At 41.2% G+C, this 13,678-nt stretch overlaps 1 protein-coding gene across 2 annotated transcripts in view; it reads left to right on the top strand.

Annotated features, from left to right (window-relative positions):
• KHDRBS2 (KH RNA binding domain containing, signal transduction associated 2) overlaps positions 1-7,747 on the top strand; it is a 457,717-nt gene extending 449,970 nt beyond the window's left edge. For both annotated transcript variants that reach the window (XM_032216390.1, XM_032216389.1), the window contains one exon: positions 7,656-7,747. In XM_032216390.1, coding sequence (XP_032072281.1) covers positions 7,656-7,747 — 92 coding nt within the window. The remainder of the gene's footprint in view (positions 1-7,655) is intronic.
• Positions 7,748-13,678: the final 5,931 nt, after the last annotated feature.

Raw genomic sequence — 13,678 nt, 5'->3', positions numbered from 1 at the left:
CTGCTCCGAGTTGGAACCCTGTCCAGGGACCTCCAGAGCCGACTCAGAGGGCCCCTCGCTGTCGGAGTCTGGTGGCAGCTCCAACAGCTCCTGCTGGGCCACAACAGAAACCACAATTAGTTCATACATCACAACAGTTTGTATACTTCCTCTGAAAGTAGAAACGACATGCACCTATGCACCTATCATGGTTGTTACAACATATAAAAACCATTTTGCTGCCCTTCAACTCCATATATTTGCTTTCCTCCTGCTAACCCTGTCCAAATTGGTGGCTGTCACTTCATCCTGTCATAGCACATTGTATTGTTTTAACTCTGCATTTTGTAGAAAATGTTGTCTTCATTTAACCATTGGGACCAGAAACTCTGTCGCTATGAAGTGTGGTTATAAAATGAAAAAAAAAAATCATGCGACTGCACAGACCTAGCAGAGGCCATTCTGATATTTCTGTAGTCATGAAGCAAACCACACACACACACAGTCATTAAATGTGACATTATATGACCTTGAGTTGTGACTTCCTACTGGCTTTCCCACTGATGTTTATGGTAAGCTGGCAGGGATGTCACAATTGGAAATCCTGTCCTTGTGGGATGCAGTGGCCCTTGTAAGGGTGTGCCAGCTACCAAGTGCCCAAATTGTGATCATGTGACTACAAGGCAATAGCAATAGCAGTTAGACTTATATACCGCTTCATAGGGCTTTCAGCCCTCTCTAAGCGGTTTACAGAGTCAGCATATCGCCCCCACAGTCTGGGCCCTCATTTCACCCACCTCAGAAGAATGGAAGGCTGAGTCAACCTTGAGCCAGTGAGATTAGAACCACTGAACTGCAGATAACAGTCAGCTGAAGTGGCCTGCAGTACTGCACCCTAATCACTGCGCCACCTCAGCACACTGCAGCAGCCTCGATTTTGAGGACCAGTTGCAAATCTCCTCATTCAGGACCACCATAACTTTGAACAGTTGATGAACAAGTAATCACTAAGTGAGGTCAACCTGTAGTTCCTTTCATCTATTCTCCAAAGCATCTGAAGGCAGAACAAGAAGCAACCGATAGATAGAAACTTATCAAGGAGAGACCCAACCTGGAACTAAGGAGAACTTTCTTGATAGAACCATTGATCGGTGAAATTAATCCACTGTTGGTAGTCGTGGGTGCTTCCTGACTGCAGGTTCTTAAGAAGAGATTGGACAACCATTTGTCTAGAATTGTATAGGGGGTCTTCTAGACCAGGGGTCTCCAACCTTGGCAATGTTAAGCTTGGCGGACTTCAACTCCCAGAATCGGGGGATTCTGGGAGTTGAAGTCCGCCAAGCTTAACATTGCCAAGGTTGGAGACCCATGTTCTAGACCAACACCCTTGGGTTGGATTAGAAGACCTCCAATGTCCTTGCCAATTCTGTTATTCTCTTATTCATCTGTCCTGAATCTTTCACAGCTTCACAGCCGTCCTGAACACTCTGGTCCTCTTGTCTTTCTCTTAACCGATGTTGTTCCCAAGTTAAAATCCTCCCTGTAGAAGACTTGGTACAACCCCTTATTAAATTGGTTGCCATTTTCTTCACTTTTTTTTATAAAGAAATGTAGTAAGAAAAATAATTGCACGAAGGGGGAGAATTTGCATAGATTGAATTCCTGTCTGTTATGCAGCTCTTAAAGCCCGTGTCTGTTCTTTTCTCTCCAAAATTACCCCAACATTGAGGAATAGAGCACATTATGCTTTCATCCTCCTACAACAGAAGTTGTCATTCTTCGCATCCTGTCTGTAATTCTGGGCATATGACAAGTCTAATCTTCAGCATTTTGAATCAGAAGAAGGGGGAGGAATGAATGTTCGGGTCAAACCAGATCTCAAGCAATGCTAGGGAAAAAAATAATAATGTATTCACAATAACATTTCAACATGCCTCACACATTTCAAGTTCTGCATAGGAAGTTCTTCAAAAGAAGCAACTCCTACTCCCCCAAACGTCTTCCTGTCACATCTTTTCTGTGACAAAGAAAGTTGTGATCTCCTTTGAAAGAACAATCACCCGAAGGAAAGAAACTTTCTGTGAAGGGAAATAAGGAGATGCGGAGAGATTAAATCCAATCCAATTTAGGGTTCTCTTTGCAAGGCAGAACTCTATCCTGGCAGATTTGGGTCTAGATTTTCAATATATTTGTTGTTGTTGTTAGTTGCAAAGTTGTGTCCGACCCATCACGACCCCATGGACAATGTTCTTCCAGGATGTCCTGTCCTCTACCATCTTCTAGAGTCCATTGAAGCTCACACTGACTGCTTCGGTGACTCCATCCACCCACTTCATTCTCTGTCGTCCTCTTCTTCTTTTGTCCCCTCAATCTTTCCCAGCATTAGGCTCTTCTCCAGCGAGTCCTTCTCTATCCAGACATAAATTGACTGATGCATTTAGATTGTCTTCATTTTGAGAGTGGATAAAGCTGCTAGATTCTTGATTTTTGTCCTTTTACAGCCAAATTATAATCCACCTCACAACAAGGTATGTGCAGCTGCTTTTTCTTTCTTGCAAGTCCCATGGTCTGCCCAGGAAATGCTAAAAAGTAGAGACAGGGTTGGTCAAAGGCATCTATAGGTGTTCTGACCCCCCTCTTCGTACACCAAAGCACGCCGAGACAAAGATACTGCAAGGATTTATTAACACACAGACTAGACCTTGGCAGCAATCCAGCACAGACTAACCTTGGTAGCAATCCAGCCTGCCAAGCTAGCCACGAGAGTTCTCCAATTCTAGAGAATATGTTGACTTCTGCAAAGGGCGTGTGCCCAATCATTCCTTTTATAGTCTTGAGAGGAGCCTAATTACCACCAGCTGAGTGCAATTATCTCATGTAACTGCGTAACTGTTCTTTACACATATTAGCCCTCCGTTGCTGGGCATCCAGGACCAACTCCCTTGTCTCCTCCCCACTGCTCCAATGCATGACGTCAGGATCACACTACCTTGTCTCCTCCCCACTGGTCCAAGGCATGACTTCAGGAGCACACTCCCTTTGGCTTTCACCGCTGCTCCAGGCCTCAGGCTCCTCCTGGTGGCCAACCAGCCTCTCTGATCCCTGCTCGGCCAGCCTCTCTGATCCCTGCTCGGAGTCGGAACCCTGTCCAGGGTCCTCCACATCTTCCAGAGCCGACTCATAAGGCCCCTTGCTGTTGGAGTCTGGTTGCAGCTCCAACGGCTCCTGCTGGGCCACAACAATAGGTAACCATGATGAGACTTGCAAATGATAGAAAGAGGCACCATGATGTCACAACATCAGTTCTACCCTTCCATACATGTGTTGCAAGGTCTGTGAAAGTCTTGGATGCTGCTGTGAATGATGCAGTTTGGCTATTGGAAAGACAGAAAATGTGGCCATCCTCTACTTTTTCAAAAGTGTAGCTACTTTATTTGCAACACAAAATTCTGGTTGTAAAAATTGAGGATGTTTGATCTAGTGGTGATGATACTGGCCTGTTGTGGCCCAGCAGGAGCCGTTGGAGCTGCCACCAGACTCCGACAGCGAGGGGCCCTATGAGTCGGCTCTGGAGGATGTGGAGGACCCTGGACAGGGTTCCGAATCCGAGCAGGGTGCAGAGAGGCTGGTTGGCCACCAGGAGGCACCTGAGCCTTGGACCAGTGGGGAGGAGACAAGGGAGTGTGAGCCTGAGGTCAGCAGTGAGTTGTTCCTGGATGCCCGGCACCGAAGAGCTAATAGGCATCAAGAACAGTTGCGCAGTTACAGGAAGTAATTGCACTCAGCTGGTGGTCATTAGGCTCCTCTCCAGACTATAAAAGGACTGCTTGTGCACACGCCCCTCTTGCAGAAGTCAACGTAGGAACTAATGTCGGAGAACATTATTGTGAGCTTGGCAGGCTGGATTGCTGCCAAGCCTTATTTGTGCTGGATTACTGCCCAAGCTTGTCTGTGCCAGTTTGCTGCCAAGGACCTGTCTGTCTGTTGATTAAATGCCGTAACATATCTTTGGCTCGGAGTGTGTGTTGGTGTGCAACGGGGGGGGGGGTAGAACACTGGCCTAAAAACCAGGAGTTCTAGCATGAAAACCAGCTGGGTGACTTTGGGCAAGTGACACTCTCTTGACCAAACTCACCTCTCAAGGGGTGTTATGTTGTTATGGGAGGGGAGGGATAGGAGGAGGAAAAAGTATTAGGAATGTTTGTCACCTTGAGTGATTTATAAAGATAATAAAGGCAGGATAAAAATCTAATAAATAAATAAATAGCCTGATATAAATAGGACAGATTTTGATTAGGAAGCTAAAACGGTAAATGATTCACCTTTGCCCACCTAGCTTCATTCTCATAAGAATCAAAGCAGTGATCTAAGTTGAGTACCTGTGTAACAAGCTAGGAAGCAAATGGGGTCAAGATATCAATTAGACAACAATGTTTATTTGGAGTATATTTCAAGATACTTGAATTTTAGCTTCAAATGCAAAGCTTAGGAACGGGATGAAGGAAAGGGATGGAATATAATCACAGTAGCTAAAAACTGGCCTCTAGAAAAACTCAGCTAAGCCTACCAGGTAATATTCTTATTTTTAATCAACAGAACTGGCATAAAGGTAATTAAGGCTGCAGTCCCTTGCATTTACCTGCCAGAAAATCTTGCTTTATTCACGGGAGTTACTTCTGGGTGTAAAATTACACTGTAAATTCTAGAAATAGCAATAGTCATTGAAGCATAGTACTAAGTACGTCTAATCAGAAGCACATCCTATTACATTCAGTCATAACTAGGCAAGGAATAGCGTCAGTATATAGACCAAAGATTCTGACCGAGATGATGGAGTGTGCAGATTTTTCTCAACAAACAAATGGTCCATTAATAGAAGAAAGCTTGTTTTCCTGTCCGGTTTCTGAAACACTTTATTTTAAATTGTTTTAATTGTATATGTGGATGTTGTAAGCCACCAAGAATTTTTCAGAATGACAGGTCATAATAAATTAAGATAATAATAATAATTAATATTTTTAAGTAGCTGTTTTTAAAGTATAAGAAAATTAGATGTCCATGCTCCAGTTCTTTTTAATAAAACCATTTAAGAATGAAAAGTTATGCTAATATTTTGCAAGCAATATCACAGAACATTGTTATACTCATTGTTTAGAAATTATTTTCAACATAAATTAATATTTCAGATTATTATGTTTAATTGGATATAGTTTATCTAAAGACTATCTTTTTTATGCAGAGCCATAAACTAGGTCTGCACTGCCCCCATATTAATGTATTTAATGTATTTCTAGGATGAAATTAGCTGTTATTTTGCTCCTCACATTGATTTAACAATGTTGGGCAAGTGCAGAAGAGGTATATTTATTGAGCCAATACTGCCTGGAAATCTTTCAGCTATATTATACATACTGATAGTCCTCAACGTACAACCACAAATGAGTCCAAAATTTCCAATGTTAAGTGAGTTTTGCCCCATTTTATGATCTTTCTGGCCACAGTTCTTAAATAAACCACTGCAGTTCTTAAGTTAGTCCCATGATTGTTAAGTGAATTTGGTTTCCCCGTTGACTTTGCTTGTTGGAAAGTTACAAAAGATGATCACATGGCCTTGGGACACTGCAACCATCATAAATAAGTGCCAGTTGCCAACCATCTGAATTTTGGTCATGCGACCAATGGTTCACCAACAAAAGGGCGCTCGACAAAAGCATGCCAGACTAAACCGCTGTGACAAAACCGCGAGTTCTGAACCGCGCCGACGAATGAGCACTGAAGCGCGCCGACAACAGCGCGCTGACAGAAGCGCACTCTAGCCCTAAACCTAATCCTAAACCTAACCCTAACCATAACCATAACCCTAAACCTAAACCTAACCCTAACCCTAAACCTAACCCTAAACCTAACCCTAACCCTAACCCTAAACCTAACCCTAAACTAACCCTAAACCTAACCCTTACCTTAACTTAAATCGTGCTTCTGTCGGCACGCTATTGACAGCGCGCTGTTGTAGTGCACACATTTGTCGAGTCACGGTGACCAATAGGATGCTGCAGTGGGTGTAAATGTAACATACAGTCATGAATCACCTTTTTCAGTGCCGTCCCTAAACAGTCTCTAAACAAATGGTTGTAAATTGTTGATTGCCTGTATCTGATAAGATAGAGAAAAGTGGGTGCTAATAAAATAACAATGATAGTAACATCACTAAGAGCTAATGCAGAGAACCAGTCTATTGTCATTGTAGCAGTGGTGGGATTCAAATAATTTAACAACCGGTTCTCTGCCCTAATGACCAGCAGGGTAGGTGGGGCTTGGTGGTCATGTTACTGGGTGGGCATGGCCAACTCAACGTCACTCACGTTGATGGGCGCTTCACTTTAGCTGTTACAATGTAATAAGGGTTAACCAGAGAGGCAGTTTATGTAAGCAGGGCAATAAAGATTAGGCTAGAAACACCAGAATGTTTCCTTCCTGCCTTTCTTACAGGATTAGCCCTGTAAAGTGGAAAAAAACAAAATGAGATTTCTTCCAACAATCGGTTCTCTGAACTGCTTAGAAAGTTACCAATTGATTCTCCTGAATAGGTGCGAACTGGCTGAATCCCATCACTGCATTGTAGTAACCTATAGCAGTCTCTCCCTCCCTCCCTCTCCCTCCCTCCTTCCTTCCCTCTCTCTCTCTCCCTCTGTCTCTCTGTATTTTAATAGACTTTTCTGTGTACACAGAATTATCTGCTTGTATTAGAAAGCCCACTGTAATATTATCTAAGTTTCCCATCATTTCCACTGTGCTTTTTAAGTTAAATGAGAAAACACATGATCATTCATCTTTCAGTTTCCCCCTTCTGACTCAATTCCTGATCCAGTTATTCAGACCACATTAGAAACTCAGGCATGAAATAAGTTTGTTTGCAACAGACAAAAATCAAAGAGTGGGGATTTTTTTCCCCCCAGAGTTGATAGTTTTGCAAAAACATTGATTGTTTACATGCGCTGGAAATTGGAAGAAAGAGCGTTTGTTTGGTCTTGAATGAGAGCTTTCTTTCATTAGCAGTTGGATCTTAGAGACCACTGGCTGGCTTCGTATTTTTGGTTCCACCACAAAACCGTGTTCGACTAAAGCGCGCTCGACGAAACCGCGTAGCTGACGTCATCACAGCGCGACGAAAAAAGCACGCCGTAAACGCTAAAGCTAAAATTAACCCCTAAACCTAAACCTAACCCCCCTAAACCTAATCCTAAACCTAACCCTAAACCTAACCCTTAACCTAACCCTAACCCTAAACCTAACCCTAAACCTAACCCTTAACCTAACGCTAAACCTAATCCTAACCCTTAACCTAACCCTAACCCTAACCCTTAACCTAACCCTAAACCTAACCCTAACCCTTAACCTAACCCTAAACCTAACCCTAACCCTAACCCTTACCTTAACTTGAATCGGCTTGCTTTCAAAGCGCTATTTAAAGCACCCTTCTTTCTCCGCAGTCGCTGTTGTCGCCCTGCTGATGACGTCAGCGACGCGGTTTAATCGGGCGCGCTTTAGTGGAGCGCGGTTTTGTCGTGCCACGGTATTTTTAATACTTGGTGCATGAATAGCTTGATTAGAGCCTTACATCCATGTCTACTAAAATAAAGCAACTTCTTCTTTATTTTGTCTTGTTTCATCTCAAGAAGAATGGACCATAAGCCGTTCCAGTTTAAAAGCCCCAGCTCCCAGGTCAACCAGAGGGAGTTACAGGGAACACCCCTATGGTAGATATTGAAAGATATTCTCCACATCTGTGACCTCAACTTAAAGACAATTAAGAAACCCCTGGTCTCCACGTAAATGGCAACAAGACAAGTAATAGCCCATTTTTTTTTTTCTATCCTAGGAATTACTGCTTATGATTACCTGTATACTACTTATGTTTCCAGAATGGAGTGAAACTGGCATTAGTATTATTTTTAGGACATGGACTTTAAAAGACTGTTGGCAGTTGTTGACTAAACCTTTCAGCAAGATGATGTTGTCATGGTTGTTCTTCCTCACTGTTGTGTGTAATTTTAAAGCAAAACAGGAAAAATAAAACAAAAAAAAAGAAGCATGAAGCTGCATCTCTTACGCCCTGTCCCCACACTAAGGTTGAGTTTTTATCTAGGGTTGCTTAAAAAAAAAAAATGTAATATGACCTCTCTTTTTTTTTTTTTAACCAGATGATAATCGAGATGTAGATAAGCTGTTTTAACCTGTCTTTTAATCTATGTTAGTTAGATTTAAAATGCTTAATATTAAGTTTGTAAATTTCATTTTAAATGCTGTTTTAACGGGATTTGACAACAAGCTGCTACTGTATGGATGTAGCTAACTGAATTTGTCCAGTGTTTTAATCTGTATTTGTTTTGTTTTTTATTATTATTTTTTAAATCACATAAAGTTCCATGTGTAAGGTTCTCTAAATAGGAAACATAATTTTGTCAAATATGTTTGCCATAACTTGTCAATAAAGCTGAAAACTTTTGTAACAAACTAAATTTGGAATGACGTGTGTTTAGCTTTAAATGCCTGCTTGATTTCTTCTTCAAGAGATGCCTAAATATGTTTTTGATCTAAACCCTTTCTTTTACAAAAAAAAAAACAAAAATCTCTATATAAATGAACCCAAGTTTGTTTTAAGACGATGTGCAAGACTTTAAAAAAAAATGTATTAATAGCTTATGGTTGTTAAATAATTTAAAAGCTAACCAACTAAAACTGTGACATGGCTCATGACTTAAGAAGACACTAATGTATATAACATGTTAATGGGGGGGAAAAAAAGTCGTGGCTTTAGAAGAATAAATGGATTTTTAAACTCTCCTCTTAAGTTTGATCTTGCTAAACACACGCTCTGATTGATCCGTTTGTATTAGCCTGTCTCTCGTGAGAATGTAATGGAGTTTAAAGAGGTAAGATTATTGCTTACCAGTGCTAGACTGTCTAAATGCTAGATCTTCAACCGCTGAGTTTCCCCATACATTAAATATCCCATTCAACATTGTAAGCATCGCATAGACTCACCTTCTTTCTTTTCACTCCGAGGAGTGTGTCGGCGGTATTTGTGGAGTTCTCTAATAACTTGTCTTGACAGTCCAATCATCAGTGTCACTGCCCAGTTGTTGCTATTCAACCTCAAAAACTCTATTTGTAATTTTCAGTGCTAATTATCACCTCCCTTGAAGGCAGTTTATAGAGGGCTGTTATTTCTTTTGAGAATATCAGACTTGATGGCTGATGATTATTAACGAAATATGTCGCAGGACTCAAAGGATGACTAAACGTTAAACAGGTAACAATAATAGTAACTGTAATTTTGAGTATGCAACAGCAATGTTAAATATTCCAAGTGATTAAGTTACTGATAGTTAAAAAAGTAAACCTGCCAAAAACTTAACAAATAGGTATTATAGGCTATTAAAACAGCTAATTAACATTAACTAGTGGCAACAAAAATTATGTTACAATATATAACCCTTGAGGCAATAAACAGAACTAAAATTAACAATAATAGTAATGCAACTCTTGCTAACAGTGAATATATAACCTACATTTCTATGACAAAAAGGAAGAATTTTATCGTAGGCAATCTTAAATGCAATTTTTTTATTTCCAGTGGCTTTTTGTCAATGTAATTGGTTTACTTTTTTGATGAGAGCAGAGAAAAGCTGGTGGCTGTTCAATTTGTGAGCCCATGTAAGATTTTTTGCAGCTGGAGTTGCATGCTAACTTTCTTGACTAGACTCTCAAACATGCCTTTTCTCTGTTGATTCAGCTGTGTACTTATTGATGTGGGCTCGGTTAGGTTGGCATCTGTCACACTGAATGTTCTGTCTCACTGTTTCAGGGATCTGAACATACTGGACAGGAAACTAGAAGACTCTTGCATAATGCCCAGGTAAGCAAAAAATACAGTCGATCAATGAAAACAGATGCTTTTCTGATAGAAGGTAATATCTGCAATCAGGGTTGAACTGGGGGGTCCTTAGTGCTCCCTGAGCTTAATGTTTTTCTTGCAGACATTTCATTATCCAGCTAGGTAACCTCATCAGTGCTGACTGACAATGTTACCTATTGGGTAGTGAAACGTCTGCAAGAAAACCATCAAGCTCAGAGAACACCAGGGACCCAACGGATTCCTTGCTTCTAGTAATTGTGAGGATTGTGTTGACTTCATGAAAATACTGCCATTGTTGCTAGACAATTTCAGTTTATTCCAATTCCAAGGTTGCAGTTTTATCCATTCTTTCTTTGATGTCAGCCCCATTGACCAAAGTGGGATTTCTTTTTTAGTGTAAACGTGACCAGTTTGCAATGTAAACTTGAATCCTCATCTATCAAATGCTGATAGCTTCCAAGATGTGATACAAGCTGAAACTATTCTGAAAAGAAAAGATACAGAACTACGTGGTGTTAGTTTTTGTGCTTGTCTATTTCTGGTGCCCAAGAAGCCACAGAATGGTTATGAATGTGATGTGTTGAGTTATTTTTTTTTCTTTTAAAGATTGGAACATTTCTTTTCAAAATCAACATATGTATTATTATTATTTTTGGTAAATACGCTATCCATTAAGAGCAGAAAGACAGAACTGATTTTCAAAATGCAATCTTGCGACTTTCAGGATTGAGTGGGTCAGCCTGTAATTGTGTTATATTTTATTTTATATAAGATAGATTTCTTTCATGTATTGATTCATCTTCTTCCACTTTGCAGGCGAAGCCATCTCAGGTTGGCAAGGTACCAGCTTTTGAACTAAGAGAATTGACTGCTTTCTCACACCTGCTGACAGATTGTATATTCAGATACAACTTTTTTTTGGTGCATGTTTTGTTCTAGAAGTCAAGGGGCCAAGAGGAGCTTTCAGTTTTTCTTATACCTTCTTCTCATAATTTTTCTTGGAGGGGAAAAAAAATGGAATAATATAGCTATATAGCGTTAATACAGCACACAATTCTGCAAAATGTCAATAACTAGAAGCGCTATTTATCAGCCAAGGTGGCGCAGTGGTTAAATGCAGCACTGCAGGCTACTGCTAGATCAGCAGGTCAGCGGTTCAAATCTCACCGGCTCAGGGTTGACTCAGCCTTCCATCCTTCCGAGGTGAGTAAAATGAGGACCCAGATTGTTGGGGGCAATATGCTGACTCTCTGTAAACCGCTTAGAGAGGGCTGAAAGCCCTATGAAGCGGTATATAAGTCTAACTGCTATTGCTATCACAAAAGACAGCCGTGCATAGATATTTTTGAGTCATTTTGAGGCCACGCGTTGACAGCTAAAGTTAACTTGGCTGAAATTCACAAAGAGAATGTGTTTCCCACAGTTCATGATTCAGCTATAAGTAACCATATTATGGGCCCTGGGGTAAGTGTTCACACTGATATAATGACTATATGCATATTTCTAGCAAAAGAATGGTCTAAATTGAAAGCAATTTCAAATTTTCACCCTTTGGCAATTCTTCCCATATTACCCAAGGGGTTGAAGAAGCTCTTTTCATAATTGAATCCTTTGTACACGGCAGAGGATTCTAGAACATGCTAGATTGCCTTGGAATTTACTTTATATAGATGTCCAACTAAGCCAGTGGCATCTCATCTTAGCTCTGCGTGAAAGGAGAAGCTATCTAGCAGTGGAAAAATAACAGCAGTAGAGAAACACCTACTATTCATTTCTTTCACTTCCTTGTACACAGTTTGAAATAGCCACAAACCAAACCGATATATGTCTTGGTTTACTACAGCATCAGCCACAAAATGTGATCTTAATGCTCTGATCTCCACTCTGGACTCAAGTGTATGGGTTTTTTTTTCTCACTTACACATTATTGAATACCCACATGGGTTATGTTGTGAGTACAAATGAGATATATCATAATTGCAAAGCATAACCCAGTAAGACATTACACCTGGCAGTACAAAAAGACATTTTCTTCTACTTCCCCAAGAAAAGAGCCGAGGTGGCGCAGTGGTTAGGGTGCAGTACTGCAGGCCACTTCAGCTGACTGTTATCTGCAGTTCAGCAGTTCTAATCTCACCGGCTCAAGGTTGACTCAGCCTTCCATCCTTCCGAGGTGGGTGAAATGAGGACCCAGACTGTGGGGGGCAATATGCTGACTCTGTAAACCGCTTAGAGAGGGCTGACAGCCCTATGAAGTGGTATATAAGTCTAACTGCTATTGCTATTGCTAAAGCACAACCTTTTTCTCTGCTGAAAAGCATTGGTTGGTGCATTTATGCCACTTGGACTTCTGGTCTATTCATAACTGGAAGTTTCACTGTTTGGTCCTTGGAGATCATAGAGTTTCTGCCCCTGCCCCCCAACTTCCTTAAGAACTACATTTACAAGATTTTTTTTTTCAAACATAGAGCTTTGAACTTTATTTCAAAGCTTTGGAAATGGTCTACCCTGAAACCATGATCTTATTCTAGAGAGCCGGCAATGGGACAAATCCCGAAGTCTGTTTGGTTGCTAAACTTCAGCTATCCGGCCCAAGTTATGTGGTACAATTTTACTGATCAGAGAAAAATCATCTAGCCTTCTAAATTGATTGGACGAAGGGTCATATGCAACTAGTTGTCAGATGGATATAATTCTGCAGTGGATCAATGATTACAATTCCAATATTAACAAAGCATTAGTCGTGATTATAACTGGAGATCCTTTTAAAACAAGAAACAGTTTAGCAAATAACAGTTTGTTAAAGGAGACTCTTTTGCATCTGATATTCACTGACTTACTATCTCATTTCATTCATAGGGTCATTGTTGTTTCCAGGGAATTACATGAACCTTGGAATGGATTTTGGATTATACAAACCACATATTTAACAAGAACAAAGAAGAAAGCAAGGTAGGGCAGCCTTCTTATCTAGAAGAAGAAGACAACTTTTCAATAAGGATTAGATTGACTCACTTTTTGTCAGAGTAACTATTTTTGAGTTGGGACTCAAATCAGATTATTGGTGTTGTGGCCCAGCAGGAGCCGTTGGAGCTGCCGCCAGACTCCGACAGCGAGGGGCCCTATGAGTCAGCTCTGGAGGATGTGGAGGACCCTGGACAGGGTTCCGACTCCGAGCAGGACACAGAGAAACTGGTTGGCCACCAGGAGGCGCCTGAGCCTTGGACCAGTGGGGAGGAGACAAGGGAGAGTGATCCAGAAGCCAGCAGTGAGTTGTTCCTGGATGCACGCCATCGAAGAGCTACTAGGCGTCAGGAACAGTTGCGCAGTTACAGGAGGTAATTGCACTCATCTGGTAGTCATTAGGCTCCTCTCCAGACTATAAAAAGACTGCTTGTGCACACGTCCCTCTTGCAGAAGTCAACGCAGGAACTAATGTCAGAGAACATTATTGTGAGCTTGGCAGGCTGAATTGCTGCCAAGCCTTATCTGTGCTGGATTGCTGCCCAAGCTTGTCTGTGCCGGTTTGCTGCCAAGGACCTGTCTGTCTGTTAATTAAATGCTGTAACTTATCTTTGGCTCAGAGTGTGTGTTGGTGTGGGATGAGGGGGGGTCAGAACAATTGGGTATACAGCACAGGTGGTATTCAGCAGGTAGTGGAAATTTTGAGTAGTTTGGAGAATTGGTAAATATCACCTTTGACTGGCCCCGCCCCCATCTATTCTCTGCCTCCTGAGTTCCAGATGATCAGGAGGAAATGGGGATTTTGCAGTAGCCTTC

The sequence above is a fragment of the Thamnophis elegans genome, chromosome 4 (genome assembly GCF_009769535.1).
Source record: "Thamnophis elegans isolate rThaEle1 chromosome 4, rThaEle1.pri, whole genome shotgun sequence".
NCBI lineage: Eukaryota > Metazoa > Chordata > Lepidosauria > Squamata > Colubridae > Thamnophis > Thamnophis elegans.
Note: the sequence above shows the minus strand (reverse complement) of the source record. Positions and strands in the feature narration are given on the sequence as shown.